This window comes from Aricia agestis, chromosome 2 (assembly GCF_905147365.1).
Source record: "Aricia agestis chromosome 2, ilAriAges1.1, whole genome shotgun sequence".
NCBI classification, from domain to species: domain Eukaryota; kingdom Metazoa; phylum Arthropoda; class Insecta; order Lepidoptera; family Lycaenidae; genus Aricia; species Aricia agestis.
Genome location: NC_056407.1, coordinates 8,705,256 through 8,727,696, shown reverse-complemented (window position 1 = coordinate 8,727,696; position 22,441 = coordinate 8,705,256). Strand labels below are relative to the sequence as shown.

Genomic DNA, 22,441 nt, shown 5'->3' with positions numbered 1-22,441 from the left:
AATGTCAAATCAGTACAAAAAAACAGAAATGAATTGCAAGCAGAGTTGCATTTTGAAATTTTAGAAAAATGAATCATATTATGATTCATATCATGATTCTTTAAAGCGACCATTTTAGCCCCGCAGTTCCTCCAACGATCGGGAAATACGACCGTTGCCGAAAAATTACGAAATTTTCTATGCGCATTATCGTACAGTGTCTCGCATGCGCTGTCTTTACATAATCCATCCGCGGTCATGACTTACAGTTGCATGAGAGACAATAATAATAATATTATAATATTTAATTACTAGATGACGCCCGCTACTCCGTTGCGCCGAAACTCGTTTATCGCGCGGGAACCGTACATTTTTCTGGGACAATAAGCATCCTATGTCCTTTCCCGGGACTCAAAGGATCTCGGGAGAAGAGGTAGCAGACAGACAGACAGACACACTTTCGCATTCATAATATTAAGTATGGATTACATTAACTTTAATTTAGTTAAAAGATTGTCAGAAAATGGATTGATCTTCATTAAATTAAAGTTAAGTAATGTTTACTTTACAGACTGTGGCAAAACCCCAGGTTAACTCGCAACAAGGTGATGCTATGTGTGTGGTGGGATTAGAAGGGCATTATTCCATAAGAGCTGTTACCGCCAGGCAGGATTCTGAACTGTAGGTACTGCGAACAACTGATGAGATTAAAGCAAGAAGTTCAGAGAAAGCGGCCGTAATTAAACAACAGAAAGGGTCTGGTTTTTCACCATGATAACGCTAGACCTCACACATCTTTAGCCACTCAGCAAAAAATACGATAGTTTAGCTGGGAGGAGTTCTGACCTTGCGCCTTCAGATTTTCAGCTGTTTCGCTGCAGAATTCCTCAGGCAGTGTCAAGTTGACTTCACAAGAGGACTGCCCAAACCACTTGTCGCAGTTTTTTCATCAGAAGCCCCAACATTTTTATAGCAATGGGATCATACTCCCTACCAACAAGATGGCAAAAAGTTATCGAACAAAATGGCACCTCAGTATATAGTTTAGTCTATTGTAAATAAACTTTTTAAAAAAACCTTTTGAATTTTTATATAAAATGCGAAAAAACTTTTTCTCCAACCCAATAAGTAAGTAGGTATGTTATATATTTCCAAGTTATGGTTAGGAAAATGCAGGCTGATTAGATTGTCTGACGAGTAAGATGATCCATGAGTTGGCTATTGGACATATTGTAAAAAGTCGGTCCTGAGCCTGATCTCTCACCAGTCGTGTCGGTCTTCCGTCCCACTGGGAGTATGAGAGAAAAGGAAGAGAGTGCTCTTGTGTACTGCGCACACACTTAGCCACTATAAAAATTACTCCTGCGTAACTGCAGGCCTGGTCTCAATGAAATCAGCCACCGTCTCCGAAACCGGTGTGGGAGTTGTTACATAGTAAGTAGTACAAAAACTACTGAATTTAATTAGTTACTTTTTTTAAATTTGGCTACTCAGGTACGGGGTGCCTACCAGCAGTTTACCTGCGTAGTGAGTAGTTAGGTAGAAAGGTAGTATTAGTTCATTCTATGCACTTAGGTCCTAGTTATAATGAGTAGATATCTATGTAATGTACGCAGCTACTGGTCATTTATATCAATAACAGTCGATGTGGAATATTAATTTGCCGTTAAAGTGCTCGATTGCAATAGTATTGATCGATCTCCAAGAGCTGTGACCTACAGGTCAAACTCGAAACTAGAGCTCTGTGGAAAGGAAAATCTAGGCCCTTGCAAAAAAAGCGACTGACGCAAATCATTATTGCGCCTAAAACAAAAAGATTCTTACACTTTGACAGAGTTCCAGGTCCTTTATTTACTTATCTAGAGAAACTCGGATAAAAAAATCTTTTTTAATTTGGTTATGATTTAAAAAAAAAACTGTGTCGTTTTACGAATTTCAGCCTAATTTTATAAAAGCTATTATACGTTTGCCATTTTCCAAGTCCCATAGGGCACCAGAAAAAGACGCAAGTGCGTTTCCAGGATATCTAAAGCTAGGTATATATTATGTAGCTCATTATAATTAATAAGATGTACTTCCGTAAATAGAATTTTGGAAGAAATCTTTTGACACTTTGGACTGGTAACAGCTGAACATTACATGTTTTAGAAAGAAAACAGAAGGGATCGCAGTTACTTCTGTTTTCTTGCTAAAAGAAGTCAAGAAATTGCTTTACTTGTAAGTCACTTTCTATATTAACTATTTGTGGAAATCAAATTAAAAAATCTTTGCGGGACATTTTATTCTTGATCAATAAATCAAAATCACTATATTTATTACATTAATAGAGATTCTCGACATTTAAAATCCACTACATCAATTAATAACATGAATATACTTTACAACATCCAGTAAATATTTTAAATACTGATGAAAACATTTATAACACATATTAAACACTAATGACATCTAACGACCAGGGAACACAACATTTATATTTGTAAATATGAATTTGAAATTAATTCTATTTGTGAAACGTAAGACATAGTAAGGACAAACAAAAATAATCCATCTCTCAACTATACCCTGTACTTCTTCACACCCCCAATATCCTTTTCAAGAATAAAAGTTTAAGAGTAATACTTAGTATTAAGATATAATCATAAAACAGGTCAAAAATACAAATCTTCATAATATAAAATATCCATAGACCATTATAATATAAATCTTTCATATTGTTCTACAGCAGAAATGTATCTTTCAGACTCACATATTTTAGGAATGTGCGTAACTTACATCTAAGGGAAGGCAGACAACATAGATACTCTATGCCTACAACTAGGGGTGTCTAAGATTTATCAAACACCAAACATTTACTTCTTAAACACTGAACATACAATAACTGCACGAGTTCCAATCGAGAACGACCCGTCTTCGAGCTGACTTGATGAATATTACGCCTTTTTAAGGCAGTATAATATAATTTAAGTTTTTAAACTTACATTCTAGAATAGAAGGAAATAATAAAAATTATAGCCTAATATCACAAAAAATATATAAAATATGTCATGTTTGTAAAGATTTCAGGATATAAAAGTTAAAATAGCAGCAATATTGCTGTTAGGTCTCACAATTTAAAAAATATTTGAAATAGGGGCAGGCAAGAATTGTCTAAGATTCTCCGAGAGCTTAGATTTCGTAATTACGAAACTTGGAGATGACCTCCGATGGTGGTTCCTGGTTCCCTCCACCCCAACGTCCCCAGAGGTTGGCTCCACCTTCGGAGGCTCGACGTGCAGCAGCATTGGTCGGTCCCAGGCTGGAGGGGCCGGATGATCTTCCGGATTCATCTTCCAGCATGCGATCCTTAGTGTTCGGCTTGGACCAGTGCATGGACTGCTGGATATGTTCCTTCATTCCCAGCCACTGCTTGTAGCCAATTGAAACTCCACTGGACCTCCACTTGTCATATAGAGCCCTCTTGGATGGATCGCATAGAGTCTCCTTGGCCTCCTGTAAATAGCATGAGTATCATTTAAAATATGAATAATTTAAAACAATGTAGAGAATTCATTAACAACGCTAACAAGAACTCTGTTGGCCTACTTACATCTCTTACAAGCCTCTTTAGTAATTACAAAAGTAGGTCAACCATTATGACAAGAGACCTAGACCTATTTCATGGCTACAAAAGACAATAATATAATAAATAATTCTAATCTTAAAAAAGGCTTTATAAAAACACTGCAAACTGTTAGAAAATATTTTCTGAATATTTGTAAACTTGTTGACAATAATTCTATAATGTGGGGGATTCCCATGACACACTATGTTATTCCCCAACTGATGATAGCACAAATTAATACAACCAATGTGAATAATTAGTAATCTTACAAACCTTTAGTTTTTGGAACTTGGCTTCTGCCTCTTTGTCTCCAGCATTTTTATCTGGGTGATATTGCAAGGCCAGAACTTTGTACTCTGTAGTTATTTGTTCCACCTGTGTACAAAACAATAGTCTATAAACTGATGATTGATATAGGCAGTACTAGTTGCGAGATTTAGGTCAACTACAGAATAGGGTCGCTAAGCGAGATTGAACAATCAATACCTAAGTACAATAAAATAAGGAAATTGGCAAAAGTTAAGTTCAAATTGTAAACTTACAGAGGAATTTTCATCGCAACCCAGCAGTCCATAGAAATCGTCGTCAGGGTTCTTTTGATAATTGAGTATTTCATCCACCCCCGTCATTTTCACAACCCTCCCTCACAAGGTCCCTGTTTACACTGGTATTTTTAGTAAAATGTTAAATGCGTGTTTGCTGTGTTGTACAATACACTATTCCGTAGACCGTACTCTAGGCCTGTGTGAGCCAATTTGTGAATGTTGTCAAAGAGCGGATCCCGCAGAAGGTCAAAACTGTAGCTGTCATTCAAAGCATACTAAACCTTATTATTTTTACATAGAGTAGAAAATCTTGATAATGGGTGTAATGTTTAAGGTTTTCTTCAATCAGCTGACGTTTGACAGCGCACACTTGTTTTATCCCCGAAAAATGTTGCCATGTGAGAGTAATGAGTATCAAAATCTGCAAAATTTAACATAGTTTTTTTGCACCTTGACCTTCAGATAAAACCGACTTCAAAATTGTACGTAATTGAGAATTAAAATTCCCAAAAACTACTGAACCGATTTTGATGAAACTTACATACATCATTCCCTAAGTTGAACAATATCTAGTACAACAGAAAAAAGAATTACTTATATCGGACTTGTAGTTCCGGAGATATTATGCGAAAACAAACATAAAAAATTAAAAACATACATAAGTACATACTTACATACAGACATACATACATACACTTTTGAAATTTGGCACATTTGCTCAGACACTGAAATAGACTAACATAATATCGCACACCCACTGTACCCACTGCACTAAGTCAAAATAGCTCATTTTTCAGAAACGACGAAAAACCATTATCTTCTATAGTTTAAAAGTTGTTGCAAATTAATTTAATAAAATATGTAAAGACTCAAGTTCGTATTAGAAATATGTAGTTTAGTTTATTCAATATTCATCAATAAAGCAAAAAATGTTTTTTTTGACTTAATCCGCTATTGGTGAATGATCGTATTAAGCAAAAAAAAATTACTTTGAGTTAATTGCTTTTTGCTGATTGATTTTGAAATAATGCGCTATTATTCCACAATTTTTTTACCAAGTTGTAATATACAATAACGATTTATTTCATTCTATTAAGGAATAGGACCAAAAAAATTGAAACAAAACACAATACTCAGTAGGTTTTTATATTTAAAATCAAAATAATTACTTGCTTGGATACAAATTAAGCATAATTAGGTAGGTAGCTGGTAGATATTATATAAAATTTAAAAAAAAATCTTCCAAAATAAGTAAGTAATAAACATTACAAAAGTAGCATCATATTTAAATTAATGCTACCAAATAATTATTAAAATAATAAACAAAAATTATATTAATGCAATGTTACATACATAACATGCAACGCCTACCACAAAAATAAAAATAAAACCTTTTTAAAAAAACATAAAATAATAATAATATGGCACAACAATACTTGTGAATACCACCAGAATCATTCGGCCGTAAATTACCATTTAAATAAATCTAACTACTTTCTATTTAGAACAATGGCAAAATACCTTAATCTAATAAAAAAATAAAATTTTAATAGAATATCTAACATATTAAGTGTTCTCTTATTTTACTATTAGCATAATTAGTTTTTAAATAGCTTATTGCTAGGTTTACACAGCCTTAGTACACAGATAAAATTTAAAAACTTAATCTTACCTGTGTGATTGTACTTAAAGTCTACCCATTTAGTACACAATATAAATAACCATGTATTGCAATATCACAGAACTACATAATATTATAGTCTTTTAATAAATTTATAACCTAATCTTAAATTTACCAACTACTTTTAGTACAAAATTAACATTCTTTACTACGAAAATCAGAGAAAATTAATACTTCCTATAGGAACTAAATGTTTAATGTTCAGTCGGCAAAGCTTTAAATAATAATACTATTCTAAATTTAATGCAGTCTTATTATAGGAATTCACATAATTAGTAGGTATTATGTTTTTTTCAATTAACCCTTTGATATCTTTCTTTTTGTTTTCAGCAAGAGATTGTTTTTCAGTGTATGCTTTAACTAACACCGGAGAAAAGTTTTGATCTCTATAGCGCCTTGAACGATTTCGGACACATACTTTCTTAAAATCAGTTTCTTCGTAAGATGTTTTATAAAAAAAGCGAAGGGGTGTTTCTTTTCAACTCGCAGTTGTTTGATATCATGCCATTTTACTTGATTATTACCATCATCTATATTAAAATTGCTGCCCCAACTTTCTTGGAGAACTTTTAATTCGAAAAAATCGTTGTATGTAAGCTCTTTTAGTACGTATGGCTTCCCTGTCTTTTTGCGGTACGAATTAAAGTAGCGTATTGCTGTGGGCAGTAAATGGGACCGGATCTTAAAAATCTTTTGACTTGTTTCTCTATGGTACTATGAACGTTGTTGCCTTCATTTTGGGAATGTCCACGGATCAAAAATTTATGAGTTATAGAATTCACTTTTAGTTTGTTCACTGCGTAAGCATAAGCTGACAATAAGTATTTGTTTTTTTGCTGCCCACAGGAATTATCACTATAAAATATAATGTCAACGTCAGTATTTGGGACTTTATTTTCAAGTATTGTCTCAATGTATTTAAGCACACAACTCCCAATTTCTATTGCACCACGCTTAGCTTCAGTTTCATCCCAGAAAAAACATAATACATCCTTTGCGTTTAAGTCACTTACAGTAAAGTTAAAACAATTGATCCTAGATTTGTAAAAAAATAGAGAAACTTGGCCTTTAGGTACCTGCATAACTGTCTGTCCTGTTTTTATCAGTCTCCTTTTCCAATCTTGACAATTCTTTTTCTTTAAGATGGTTATTATAATCATTTTGTAATTCAGTTTTACCTTCATTATTGGCATTTTTAAAACTTTCGCACAGGTCACAAAGATCTTTTTTTGGAATGTAAAAAGAAATGTTAAACTCCGCATTAAATATTCTACTAAAAGTTGAAGCGGATGCAGGCGTTAAATTTTTTTGCTCTCTAGAGATTTTATAGTCGCGATATAAGTCTGCCAAACATTTATCACTTGAGATAAATTCTCTTGTAGTTTGAGCTCTTAAATGGTGAGACTCAATCCTAGGAATAGAATTTATGAAATCAGTCACACTATCTTTTACTTCACAATCTATTTTGCGTTGATTACCATGCTTCCCACGTTCATCAGATTTTATAAAACCATCCTCTGTTTTCTTCGAAATAGCTGTCTTTATGTACCTATCACAAATACTCAGTGTAGCCTTAAAAATTCTTTGCAAACTCTAATTTTTTCATTTTCTATTTAAAAAAAATAAGCAGAATTCAAAGCCCTCAATTTTTGTGAAGTAATTATATCTATATTTTGGTTTAATTTCGTAAGTATGTCTTACAATGTATTCTCTTTGCTTTTCCAAATCACCTAACTGCCAAAATTTAAAAAAAATATCTAGTCGCTCTGTTTCATTTATTTTAGTTTTACAGTTCATCTTGCATTTATCACCACAAGGCGGACGTATTTTACGTTCAGGTATCAATTTTGTAGGGTTTTTTAAAGAAACATATGATTTTCCTGTATTCCGCAAAATTTTAGCAACCTTAGACTTCCAACCAGCAGGATTTCGTACTCGTTTCCTACTTTTTTTAGGTTCACTTATTGATGACACAGCCATAGCAACTAAAGTAGAGGCTATGTTAGTCAGAGTAGTATTAGACTCCGTTTGACTATCTGCTGTAGAAGGCTCAGGTCTATAGGATTCATCAAAAGATGTACTACTCGAGCTGTTGGAGCTTGACGATGATGACGTGCTAGAGTCTGACGACGAACTCGAACAGGAAGAAGATACTCTTCTAGGAATAACTGGAGGTCGACCGACATATTTAGCAGGTAAAATAAAAGTTGGATCCGTGTCGGAATCATCTATAAATTCATCGCTACGATCAAATAGAATAGGATCGGGATCGGGTACCTCCCTTTTTGATGTGTCATAAGATGCTGATACCACTGCTGTCTCGTCAGTTGTTGCTGCAACGGCTATGTCTTCGATATCCTCTTCCACGTTTCCTGAATGCTCAGACGGTGTAGATATGTCCTGAGGTTCTTCTGTGGCCTTTTGAAGTATTAAGAGAGCACGATTCCTAGACATCTGAAAAATGACAATAAATAATGTGCATAATTCAACAATAGTGTATTATTTAAAAAAAAAGTATTTTATTAATAATTTTAAATTCAAATTAAATTCGTTTTACTGACAATATATAACGTAAGCAATAATCCTCAGAACAAAAAATCTATTTATTATAATTAAAAAGAGAATTAGGACCTAATTTGTAACTACCATCAATAGTGCATTATTCCACAGATTTTCACCTTTTTTGGACAATAATGAAACATTTTTGAATAATACAAAAAAAAATACATACCTTCGTCAACAAAACAGAACTATTTCGAAATAGTATCAAATACGCCGTATTACTGCAGTCATCAACACTGAATTAAAACGAAATAATTTAACAAAGTTTTAGCAACTATTTCAATAACACCGTATTATCTTCAAATAATTCATTGTTGTATTGTTGTGTGAGGGCGTGGCGTACCGGTACCTATGACGGACAAGTCGCAACTGGAAATAGTTGCATGTTCGCGGTATGGCCTTGACAGTGCGTCTTGACCAACACAGACTTACAACGCCATCTCTCTGGGAGTTTTTTAAATATAAATATGCCTGTTTTCGTGGTATATGCGGCATATTTTTGGCTATTCAAATATGTAGATAAGTCAATTTAAGGGTTTTTTGACTTAATACAGTGTTGTATTGGGTGTGCGATATTATATACAAAAACCGGGCAGTTATGGAAATATTACATACTTACATGATACGCGTCGAATTGATAACCACCTTTTTTTGAAGTCGGTTAAAAACACAGATTTTAGAAGTAAGTTAAAAATTACTACTTACATATGCACAAAACAATAATTATTATAGGCGTGATAGTTTTCCAGTGAAATGACAAAATGTGTACAGAGTGTGGGATATACTAGGGCTGGCTTCGCTCGCCCTGAATCCTGATTAATAATAATATTGTAATTTGATACAATTTTTACAATAATAATATTATGATTTATTTAACAATTTATAATAGTTTTTAAACAATATCTATAACGTTGGGTTGATAGTTGATACAATGTTACCCTAACTTCACGATTGCGATTCTGTAGGGGGGGTCGTCACAGCTCCTGAGAACTAGTTCAGTAAAATAACAATAAAAATTGAAAAGATTGAAATTATATTATATTTTATTTCATATTATAATACATAGAGGCGGATATATTCATAAAGATACAATACATGATAAAAAATCAAAGGGGTGGGACTAATATTTTTTCACATCATAAAAAAGGTCGAAAAACACTAATATTATATTGTGTAACAAGTATTTTGATTAGTTAAGTGGAAAATGTATTAACATGGCAACAATAATTCTCCACACTGTTACTACAGAGTACAGACTGTACAGCTTTCCTATATTAGGTATATATGTATATGGCATACCACGATGTAGACAATATCACGGAAACTCCTTTATGGTTGATATCCATTACGAATTATATGAGCATCGCTTCTAAGGCCTGAGAAACTAATTCAGCAATGGATACGACATTTTGACTTTCCTTAGCAGGTTTCGTATGTACGAGACTGTTGCATAGTACAATTTGTGTAGTTTTCAGTGAATAAAGTCTTCACTGCGCAGCTCAGTGAAAAAGATCAATACAGGCTGGAGATTTGATTGGAATAAGTGAAGTACCTATTCGTCAGATACTGTTAAGAGCAAAATACTAACATGAAAATTGACCTTTTGTCTTTCACTTGTCCCAATCTTATTAGACGATTCACGATTCACAAGCCGCATTTAAAAGGCTCGATAATTAAGTAGGTGCAATATTACCATGTAACTGTAATCCTGCCTTGCTTTTACGATCACTTTACGATCCTCTGACCTCTGTAATGCCAGCAAGTCACAAAACAATCTTTTAGAATTAAGGTGACGCCGCGTTAAAGTAAAAAAACCGTGTTGGATAATATTATGTTTTAGATTCGTTTAATATTATGTTTTAGACCTACGGTCAGCAGTGGACGGCAATAGGCTGATGATGATGTTTTAGATTGCTTGTTTTCTATGAGAGGCCGGCCCGGCTTCTCATAGAAAACAATAAATGGAACAGCAAGAATTGGAAAGGGCGTAAGCGACAAAATGGTTTTTGTCGAGTAATTAAAGAACCATAAATATAATATTTCATATAAGCTATGGGGCAGTTCCATGTAAAAGTCTACCATAAACTAAGAAAATAAATACCTGATTTTGGTATTAAATATGTATACTTAATTATAGTCACAACATTATGGTAGATACTATTAAGATTTTATAGAAGCAACAATTTCTAAGCATTACTTTTCTCGTTTCGATAAAATCACCTGATGATGATTTTATCGAAACCGGTCGTGTAAAACATAATTGTTATTAATAAAAGTGGAAAAAGTGCATGAAAAGTGTATCTATATTATTACTGTGAAACATGTATTTCCACCAAGAAGTTACGGTACATTCAATATCATACATTACTTTTCTAGCAAAAGCTGCCATTTATGAGATGATGTCGTGAGCTCGGCTGAGTGTGGTTTTGTGTGATGAAGTTCTGACTTAGTTTTCACGTTATCTATTTTAAATTCTTCTCATCTTTTCTTACACACTGATTGTTTACACAATTAAATACTGATATAGCTTTTGAGATTCGGAAAAATTCATTTTTAAAAAGACATAATAAGCTTGTAAGATCACAGTGTCGAGTTGTAGTGTCGGTCACATAAGAGAGAGAGAAGCAGAAACCTAATTTATTATTTTAAGAACCTGCCAGACCACCTCAAAGTCAAATGGGAAGCAATTGTCACAAAAATTTGGCAGTAGAATATGAGATTTAAGAATCGAAAAAAGAAAGATATCGCAAGAAAATAAGATAAAATTATTGATCTTTAAACTTTATTCTACGTAAGGTAGACCTGCAGACATGGGCGTACCGAGGGGGGGGGGGGGGGGGGGGGGGGGCAGGGGGGGCAGCTGGCCGGCCCCCTGGATCATGTTGACGTTCCTACTAAGTATATTATCTAGTACTTTTATCTATAAAAATTAAAAATTAAGAACGAATTTTGCCATTTGTTTGCAATACAATATTTTTACAACTAAAAATTATTAATTTTTTATTCTTTATAAACACCTAGCTTATGAAAAATCTGATTTGCCCCCCCCTGGCCCAGAACCTGGGTGATTTGCCCCCCCCTGGCACCAGAACCTGGGTAATTTGCCCCCCCCCCTGGCCCAGAACCTGGGTACGCCCATGCCTGCAGAACTGGAAACCTTCTAAAGTAATAGCGACCGAAACTTCATAGTGTCTGGTCGTTCTTACCTCTATAGGGCTCAAATAAAGGAAAATTTTTAGCTTAAAAAATGATGAAAGTCTGCCTATCGCTGGCTCTTGGGTTATTATGTTAATAGTTTTTTAGAATATTTCGTGTTAAGTTATTTTTTGACAAATTATTAGTGATTTCGTTTTTGTGATGTTTAAGTTCAAAAAAAGCATTTTAATGAATTAACTAATTACTGATTTTCTTTTATATAATTTTAGAGTTCATATTGTACGTGCTGAGATACATAAATTTTAAGGTGTCATGTAAAACTACCGACTTTTACCTGCACAAAGTGAGTGTAGTGTCGGTCACGTTTTGGGCTGTAGTGTCGGTCACAATTTCTTTTGCTAATAAATATTTTTTTAAATAACTTACAGGTTTAGGTAACCATTTTATAATAGTTTGTTTCATGCACTTTTGGATAAAAATACAAAGTAGAGTTATTTAGCACACAGAGAGGAAGATTATTGGTGTTTACAAACACTCTCGGGAACGACTTCCTTTTGCATGTAGTGTCGGTCACGTTTATGTTTGACTAAATAAATGCTATTTGAAAACAACAGTGTACACCATTTTTTCTGCATAAGTTAACTTGTTTAATCTGCTACAAAGCCATCTTAAAATTGATATTAACAACATGATAGTAACCATAATATATGACAAAATAAAACGCAAGTCGCATCAAATGTAGAGTCAGGCACATATGGAATTGCCCAATGGGCAAATTAAAGTGTATGCTTGAACCAATCTATGTACAAATTTTGGAAGCTTAAATCACTCTCCTCTGTTGGCAAAATTAGAATCCCTTTTTTTACAGAGGTCTTTTTGATTGATTATTCTGTATTATAAAAGTTGAGTTCTAAAAGTGTTAACTTTTTTAACCTATTTGGAAATAAATATTTTGATTTCGATTTTGACCAATCGTGTTATGCTAGGGGTTCTGTAATCAAGAAAACTTGGTTGACTACGGAACCCTAAAACCTAGGGAGCCCTGACTATAGGTACGGTACTTACATAAATCTTAATAAGTTCTCAGTACTTAGTAAACATTAAATAAAACCATGTACCACAATAATTGAATCAGGTAACCCGTAACAAGTATTCTTATCATAGAATATAATTCTATATAGACATAGAAGATAATTCCTCATCCTTTGCTTAGAATGAAAATACTTTGCAACAGCATTTGCATTCTGTTAATTTATCAAGGCTGAGACATTGCATATTCCGTGCATGCTCTAGACATTGGCGTTTCCAACAGTTCCCAACGCGTTTTTGCATCAAAAATAGCCACAGAAGACGCGCAAACGCAGCCCACCGGCCGCCGCGGCCGTGCGCTACGTTCAAGATATTTATAATGTGCCTTGTAAAATCTTCACGATGTGAGGGTGCGGACTGCTCGTATCAGACAATAATCCGTGGTGTTGTTATGTGATTGGAGGTGTACGGGACCTGTCAACGAACTGCGATCGAAGATTCACCATCTTTGGCAGCGGAAGCGAGGGCGGATGTCCCGCGATGGGTGAGTGCTGGCATATGAATTAACAGCACTCCGTGCATTGTTCCCACATTTTCTATTCGTCCCGTGTCCCGCCAAAAGTTTGTTCAACCTTTAATTTTTTGTCGAGATGTTTTTATATTGTCTCGTCGCTCGTGTGTTATTTTATAATTTATTTGGGACCTTCGTATCTCGTCTCGCATACGTATAAGTTCTGTATTAATCTCGATTGCTTTATTATTGTGCGTCAACACTATACCTACAGCTATGAGTTACGACGCTTGAAATAAGATTATAATACTTTCGATACTTTCCTCCTATCGATATAAAGCTTCTAAGATAAGAGCTGTATAAAGTGAATTCCTAACACTGGGCTACTCTACGTTACTAATTTTATTATCTTAACACTCTATCCACTGTGTTGATGGTCTTTTGTAACAACTTTGGATATTTTGACTACTTAAAATTATATCTTTATATCATTTTATACCTGGTACTTCTCTAAGTTGATAGTCGGTAAAATGAATGTAGAGTTTTGCAAGAAGAACATCTGTTACCGTATAGAATGCAGAATACGTTAACGTGCACATTACATAGGTAATCTGCAGATTCTCTGATACCATCCGTTAAAGTGTGAAATTAAAAAAAATAGATTATAAGTATTTGCACTTTACCTAGTAAGTTTGCATTCTTTAGTTCGTAAAAGCCCTAAAAACTTTGATACATACATAAGCTTGTCAACCTAAGACCAGCTAAGACTGTTGTTATTTTGATTGTTTTTTTTTCTAGTTGATACGATCTGTTATATTTTATAAGTGGAGTAACATTTTACTTTTTTTTAATGAGCCTATGCTATCCCACTACTAGGCAAAGGCCTCTCCCAAGGTATTTCATCTGTCTCGCTCCAACGCCACCGCAGGCCAGCCTGGCTTGTAGGCATCCAGTTTATCTCGCCATCTTTTTGGAGGCCGTCCACTGCGGCGTCGTCCATCCACTGGTACCCACTCTGTGGTGACATTTGCCCAACGGTCAGGATGCATGCGGCTGGTATGACCCGCCCAGTCCTACTTTAATGTTTTCATGCCAACGTCTTTAACACCTGTTTTGGAGCGCAGCGTGCTATTTTTTATTCGGTCAGCTAGTCTTCCACCTAACATGGTGCGCTCCTTTGCTCTTTGACAAACCCCGAGCTGGGACCTTTGCGACTCAATCAATGACCAAGTCTGAGCACCGTAGGTTAGGATGGGCAGAATACACATGTCGACGAGTCTGCGTTTCAGGGAGATTGGCAAATCTCCCTTCATTAGCGTCTTCTTTTACTTAAAATTTAATAATTTATTCCTTTCTTTATATCCAAAAAATTATAATAAATAACTCTCTACAGCTAAATAATAATTATGTTGTATTCAAACAAGAACCTGTTTTATGTAATTTAATGAGAATAGAATAAACGACTCACCCAGGTAATATGCAGAATACCTTGTTTAATCTGCATACGCATGATGTTTACGCATATTAACGGTAACATAATATCTATATTTTTTTATTTGGCTTTAGTCTTAGGGATAGTGCTTAGACTCACCTCTAGAACGTGCATTAAAACGATGAAAATACTTCATGTCTTCGTTAAACAATCGTTAACTAGTGTACTAGAGACTCTAGTACCTGTGATAATATGGTAAGAAGTTAACCTAGTTGTTAAATAATATTTCAATTTTGGAAGAACCTTTACTATGTGGTTTCTTATTTAGCGGGCTATAGTTACCATTGCGTTACTAGTTACTACTTACATGTATGTATGATGTATCTTATTAACCCAGTAGTGAGTAGTGACTATAGTGACACTGTGGACTGTGGTACTGTTACACGGCCCAAACGCCACCGAACCCGTTACGGCCAACAATGCAACAATTAGCACCTTTATTATTCTTTGTATTTGGTTCAAGGTATTGTTTATTGAGAAGACATCATTATTAAAATTGATCTTGTCGATATGTAAACTTAACGAATGTTTGTTACACCTACATGGCTACGAGTATATCTAATATGTATATACTTATTGTATCTTTTATTGTTTTGGTACTAATGGGTAGACCTTCGGTTCGCACTCCTAGAGGGTGCAGGTTGGAACCCGGGTGGAGGCGTGTACCTATGAGACATTTTCTGATCTCAAGTAGGTACATAATACGGACGCTCGTACGGTGAAGGAAAACATCGTGATGAAACCTGCACATAGTTGGTCCCATACGTATTAACTAGTTCTTTCCTCTGGACTAGGCCGACTATGATACGGACATTTAAAAATCTTGTCCCAGGCACTACAGTATAGTACAGGAGTGGTTACTTCGCTCTGAAAATACTGTATAAATCATCCACAACGGATGTAAAGGCCTAGTTTTTTCCAAAAAGGAGGAGGTTATATGTTCGGCTGTGGATATTTTTTTTATTTGTGTATGTTCAACGATTTTTCCGCCGTTTGTGAACCGATTTTCAAAATTTTTGTTTTGTTATTTTAGGTTTCTCTCCAATTTGGTACCATGTTCACATAAGTGGTGACCTAATGATGGGATCCATGAGTAATCGAGGGAACTCCTCGAAATTTATATGGAAACATATGGTGATTTTTGTATTGTTTTGGTTATCGAGAAATATCTATTGCACTGGGTAACAGAGGTGTTACGTGTTCTTAACTTCTCAATAGCTTTGAACTCAATAGTACTCTATATAGATAGAGCCATTATAAACATTAAAATTTTGTTCTAAAATTAATCTAAATACTTACATTTTACAAGTTCTCTTTCTTTAAGAGAAAGTTTTCTCGCTTAGAAGAATTGGAAGGGGAATGCGCTGTTTGATTTCTGTCTTTAGCTTTGTCCACACTGTGCCTTTTTCTGTTCGTCAAGGGCATGCGTAGCAGCATGAGGCATGCCCACGACGCATGCCTTTTGACCGTATCCAAAACTTCAAAAATGACAATATTGGCGTTGCGTTCCTTGACGCATTCAATTATTGAATGCGAATCAAGTTCAATTATTGAATATTCAATTATTTAGCGGGCTATAGTAACCATTGCGTTACTATATAGTTACTACTTACATGTATGTATGATGTTGATAATTGAACTTGACGCATTCAATTATTGAATGCGCCAATATGAAAGTTGATGACGAAAATTGAAGATAAAAGTGCGCAGTGTGGACATAGCTACTTAATAGTCAATTTTATTAATTTTATTTTGCGCGTCTCTAGCAGCGTGTAGATTATATTTATGTAGGCTTATTATAATTTGTAGAGCAACACTTGTTTTTATTTTAGGTTCAATAGAGTTCTATCCGTTGGGAAATGATGTAATACTGTATGGTACCTACCTGCACCCAGACTATGACGCTGCGCAATAGAGATATAGGTACTCTATTCTACAATTCTCCGAAAACTCTACTTACTAAATAGCCTGGAAAATTAAGGAATTCAGACCGAATAATTCGTGTAGTTTTGAAAGTTGGTACAGTTGTTCCTAAAGGTGTCCAGATGAATATACTAAAACACTCAAGAGCCGGCGGTGGGGGAGAGGGGGAAAGGTCTCTTTTTCAAGGTTTTTCTGAATGGAGCAAAAGCAAAAACTTTGAAAAAGAGACCTTTCCCCCCCTCGCCCACCGCCGGCTATTGTCCCACCCTCGGCGACTTTTATTATATTCATCTGGACACCTTTAGGAACAACTGTACCAACTTTCAAAACTACACGAATTATTCGGTCTGATCGTCGATTTCGAAACTAATTTTCTTAGACTAAAAGGCGCACGCTACGACGTCAAATCACAGATTACCTAAATATTTACGTCTTTAAAATTAACATTTTAAAGCAATCAAAGATTTAATCTTGTTGGGATTTTAATAAAATTACAGTAGGAAGAAAAAAACTGAGTCGAGGTATCCACTATCCAAGTACTTACTAGCAGCACATTTGTCTTCGAGGAACGTTCCAGTAAATACGTTTACAGGTTATTTCAGTTGCTCAGTGTAGCTTTCATCCACCTCTGTTTGTTGTAGCAATGTTGCAAACATTCATGCATCTGGAACCGTTCGTAGTTCACTGCCCCTGGAACTATGATGAAGCTCTATTTAAAGACCCTGATTAAGATTGTGTGAAATTCTTAGTATGCTTAATCGATTTGGTCTTATGGCTTTTACAGGTAGGACCAATATAGTTGTCCAGTTTAATGATTACAATATCCATAAAAGGCGCCGAAATCTGGAACATATTTTCTAGAATCTGCTGGACTATATCACAGAGATGGAGATAGAGCGCTCTCTATCTGTGCAGCTGGCAAAAATTAAATAGTTTTTTAAAGACCTGGATGATCAGCACTAATTTTTATGTTCCTAATTCTTCTGATACTCGTAGAGAAGCGCGCATGTACGCGAATGTGACAATAAACTTATCAAACTATATATAACTAGTCCTACTGTTAAATTAGAAGTCCAGTTAAGCGATAACAGTTAACCATGGGATATAGGTTTAGTGTACGTATGCAGAATGAATTAATTCGATACAAGCGGAAGCAGCCAATTGTATGTAAGCCGCGGTCGCGACTTCATCCGCCGGCCGCTGCTGCCCGATCCACAGTCCACCCTGACAGGCGCCATCTTTGTCTATTGTCATTTGTCACACATATACAGAGTGTAACAAAACTAAGTGATAATTACTTTAGGGTGTTTAAATGTAGAAGAATTGTAGAACGTAGAGAGTTCACTGAGAAAGTAGCAGCGCTGAAAGACCATTTTTTTGTTATTTGTATGGGCAAGCGCCCCAGCGTCACGAGTTTCCTCATATAAAAGTGAAAAAAATATAATTTTGCTCTTTCAGCGCTGCTACTTTTACAAGAATTCTCCACAAGGACACTATACATACACACCCTAAAGTATTGTCACTTAGTTTTGTTACATTATGTATATTAGTACACGTCTTGGTTGAACTTTGATATACAGGTTGATCCTTTACTTGATATCGAGACTGTAGTTTCTGTTACTGTACAATGTAGGATGTACATTGTACAGTAACAGAAAAATGCTTAGATGCCGATGGTGGCCCTATAATACAGCAGATTTTTTTAAAAAAGGAATTATGCTGCCATGAAAAGTTGGTTATAGTCCGAAACTTAGGTATAAGTACTTGTACTATTATCTATTCTGTGGTATAAGCCTCAAAAGAAATATATTAATATATAATCATTTTGTAGACACACACACATAAGACGTATTATTTTGTTAATACTTTACACACTCATGTATGAAAACTGTGGACTGCCGACCGATATTTGATATTGAGGTCACATTAGACAAAGACGAACTCGATAGATGGATTCAATTATTTTGGGTATATTCTCCTCACAATGCAACTATTATTATGGAAATTATTATGAAATAAATTCTCGCATAAAAAAGTGTAATTCTGCTAAGCGATGCTAGAAATCGTTATTCATATTTGACTTTGATTTGAATGGTTAAGGACACTCGGCTTAGCCACGACATCAAATTATATTAATGAACATGAGACTAATGCCGACTTATTTAAAATAATAAAAACAAAAAAGCCGCCACTGATGTCATTAGTCATATGTGATTTTAACACCAGCAGCGGCAGTCGGCAGGCAGAATGTCTCGCGGCTCGCATGCAACACATAAATAAACAGACACATTCCACGCATACTAATTTCGCACAACTTTTTTAAACTGATTTTTTGCTCTTTGACTAAACATTTGATATCATGTCCTACTAATATTATAAAGGTTTGTTTGGATGTATGGATGTTTGTTAGTCTTTCACGCAAAAACTACTGAACGGATTTTAATGAAACTTTACAATAATATAGCTTATACATCAGAATAACACAGAGGCTACAATTTTAACCGACTTTCAAAATGGGGGAGGTGTTATGTTCGTTTTTTTATGTTCAACGATTACTCCGCCGTAGCTCATTTATCGAGCAAGGCTATAGGCTATATTATCACGCTAAGACTAATACGACCGAAGAAACTCAGGAAAATGTGGGGAAAACGGGGAAAATATTAGAAAAATATTATATCTCACAAACTATTGGAGCAATTTTTATGGTAATATTTGGCACAGATATAATATGTAGAGTAGACCACGTGAAGGGAGTAGGGGCATAAGCTATTTTTAATGGGAAAATGTACGGTTTCCGTAAAATTCCTAATTTACGCGGGCGAAGAGCCGCGCGGGACATCTAGTTCAGTTATATTAAGAAAGTTGTGGACAAAGTCTTTCAAATATTAATTTATTAATATCATCGTTCATCTGGTCCTGACTCCTGACTCCTGCACTAGCATACTTGTAGACTGTTACTTAGTACTTAGGTACTATTCGTAGCTTCGTAGCAGTAGCTCTACCATGAGTTTAAGGCTATAGTATTTATCGATACTCGATACCGACTACGTAAATATTTAGTATGGCGATTTTAGTTCCTCAAGTAACCGCTAGAGGCGCTGTAAAATTTGCCACACTAAAAATTTACGTAGTCGGTATCGAGTATCGATAAATATATAGTATTTATCGATACTCGATACCGACTACGTAAGTTTAAAGCTATAGCTTTAAACTCATAGTAGAACTACAGGTAGCTGCACATGGTAATACAAAACGCGCGCCGACGTGCTAACGTGCTAGCTTGAGTAGCTATAGAGTTTAGTGATGAAGTACCAAATACAAAAAGACTATTACAAGTTACGGTAGTGATTACTGGCTGAATATCCAAGCCGTACACTTTCAGCTTACACTACAATGCTGAGAGTAGGTATCTTTAGGAATTGACTAAGTATAATTAGTTGAAATCCAGTGACCCATGTCAAACCAGCTTTTAGCACTGGTGTTAATGATAAATACATATTAAATTCCCTAAAATCCGTTCGGGCGTTTGCAAATTCAATATGCGTTGTGTTCGTTCTCTTTGTGAATATCGAGACACAAGGGCGAGCTTTGTTTCACAGCAGATGCAAGTAAACACACTCGACCCGACATCTGGTGATTTTTTTTGTTTCCATGGTATTTTGATATCGCTCGATATTTTGTAAAATGCATTTTCGAAAATTTTGTTGCTTACTTCATATCGACACGAACGAAACATGCTAATAATCTACCTGAAGTTCAGAGAAAGCCCGTAGGAAAATATAGCTATTTTAATATGTATTAAGATATTTTTTATTTAATTTCAAGATTCGAAAGACTTGACTCCTATTGTACGAGTATGTATGTTACAAAGATTGAAAATAAAATAATATTATAATATTTTATACATATTACCAAATTTCAATATTATGTACTCTGTTTACATTAAAGCTTATTTCTACTAGTAAAGAAGAGTAACAAATAGTAATTTGTTACTCTTCTTTACTAAAAAAGAAAAAGCTTACTAAAGCACAGTACGAAATAAAAAGTATCGTCTAAAAATATTCGTTCGAAAAATTATCGAGTTGCGAGTGGTGCGGGGATAGCGACCTCGGTCGCTGGGCTCATTTTACCGAACACCGGATCTTAAATCTCAGATTTTAAAGAAACATGCATTAAGAATCTTTGTCATAATTGGGCTACATAAAATACCTAATATTTCATACTTTGTAGACTTCTTTGCAAATATACGAGTTTGCTGGTGCATTAATTATAATGAGAGCGACTTATCGTCAGTTTGTTTTGTTACACCTGTAGAGTGTACTGTGTAAAGAGGAGTCCAGAATCTGATATAAGTATGTACTTAATTATTTTTCAATTATTATTTATTACTTAATCTTTTAGAAATATGCAGCTATCGTTTTATCTTTAACTTAATAAAAAAAAAAAAAATTTATCAGTTATCTTTAGAATTTTTGTTAGTGTTTCAATAACATTCTCTCAAAACAAACACTGATTCATTTTTTTTTCTACCCTAAAACATTTTACGACCCCGATGTTTCTATAAATATCAGATCGATACTTACGAGTGCCCGGCTATATCCGTGCCGGTACTAATAAGCGGCACCATATATGAATGAAAGCGAACATCAACATTGTGCGTTTATTTACAAACATAAAGCTCGGCGCTACTAAAACGGACGCATGTGCTGTGCACTCAAATTAAACTGGTCGCAGTCTCCCCTATAAACGTATACGTGATTTTTGAGCTGGGATAAACGTTTCCTGCCCGCGCGTGCTAAGAAAGTTCGTAAAGCTCGCACGTGTTGCGTTCGCTCCACCTGCGTCCGCGCCCGCAGTCCGCAGTCCGCACCGCGCAGCGCGACGCAGCCGCCTGCCGCAGAGATCGCCGCGCGCGCGCCGGGATGTGACGTGCGTACACCGAAGCCATGGGACCGCAGTTCGATTACTGTTTACGTGCTACCAGTGAGTTAAACTCCATATTGTACAATAACTCCATATTATGTTTAGGTAGTGTTTAGAATATTCATATGTTACGTATAAGTTTGAAATTACACCTGTGCTGCATCCGCCCGCCCAAACTTGTTTCAGGAGTTTGTATTTCCGTTTACGCTGCGAGTGTAGTATCCGCTCTGTGAAAACAGGATATTATATTTGAAACTTTGTATTTGTGTAACGTACTAAGTGTACTAGATTTTTTTTAATGATAAGCTTTAACAACTAAATAAATAAGTATAATTTTGGCAACGTTATAATACCCGCCATAATAACTCTTCTAAAACATAACACATTTAATTGTCTGTTATTAATCAACTAAATATGTTATTATTTATACGTAGTGGCATTCGTCACACATTTATTTTTAAATTTCTTAGAATTTCGTTTCATTCATTAGCCGAAAATTCATTTGTAGAGTTCGAAGAATCACCATAGCGCCGCGATTCTAAAACGTAAACTAATAAGATAAAACATTCATAAACTACGAAAACTCGAATACCAATTTTACTATCATATAATAAATACAACATTTGTTCCTTGTTGAATACACTCCGTTTGTTATCAAACTACACATTGGCATTCTCTTTAAATATCGACTGATATCTGACGTGGGATAAGATATTATTCTTTTCGTTTTATAGGCGACGGACTAAATCGAACAATACATGGAGGTCAGTGTCAAAATTAATCATACTTCTATCCCGGAGGTACTGTATAATTAACTGACAAAGATCACATCGATAATATTAATACAAACTACACTTTAATACCCACGCTCACAAGTCGCTCTCACGATATTAAGGCATTGAGAGCAAATAATGTTCAAATTAGACACAATGCCGAATGGCCCATTAACTGAGAGTTTTTGTGTGGCCACATGTCCCAAGGGCCAGGCCCGCCCTTCCAGTTGAAATAATAGCCCAGCACCAAAATATAGACGAAT

General features: G+C 35.1%; 2 protein-coding genes across 3 annotated transcripts in view; one reads left to right on the top strand and one right to left on the bottom strand.

Annotated features, from left to right (window-relative positions):
- Nucleotides 1–2,243: 2,243 nt before the first annotated feature.
- On the bottom strand, nt 2,244–4,361 carry LOC121740026 (J domain-containing protein). The gene is made up of 3 exons (XM_042132715.1): nt 4,126–4,361; nt 3,857–3,958; nt 2,244–3,471 (listed from the first exon to the last, which is right to left on the bottom strand). The coding sequence occupies exons 1-3, from the start codon at nt 4,210–4,212 to the stop codon at nt 3,148–3,150; spliced, it is 513 nt and encodes a 170-aa protein (XP_041988649.1). The 5' UTR covers nt 4,213–4,361; the 3' UTR covers nt 2,244–3,147.
- An 8,526-nt stretch (nt 4,362–12,887) lies between these two features.
- Nucleotides 12,888–22,441, top strand: part of LOC121739633 (phosphoinositide 3-kinase adapter protein 1) — a 33,869-nt gene continuing 24,315 nt past the window's right edge. Inside the window, exon 1 of one of the 2 annotated variants that reach the window (XM_042132141.1) lies at nt 12,888–13,100. In XM_042132141.1, the coding sequence (XP_041988075.1) occupies nt 13,097–13,100 (4 nt within the window). In that variant the 5' untranslated portion in view covers nt 12,888–13,096. Of the gene's footprint in view, nt 13,101–21,396; nt 21,466–22,441 lie in introns of those variants that run through there. The other variant, XM_042132139.1, reaches the window with a different exon arrangement.

Excerpts from the sequence above, each read along its gene's own strand:
- LOC121740026 (XM_042132715.1), bottom strand. The coding sequence starts at position 4,212 with ATGACGGGGGTGGATGAAATACTCAATTATCAAAAGAACCCTGACGAC. Across the intron at positions 3,959-4,125 it reads GTTGCGATGAAAATTCCTCT|GTGGAACAAATAACTACAGA; the intron begins GTAAGTTTACAA and ends TTTTGTACACAG. Across the intron at positions 3,472-3,856 it reads CCAAGTTCCAAAAACTAAAG|GAGGCCAAGGAGACTCTATG; the intron begins GTTTGTAAGATT and ends TGCTATTTACAG.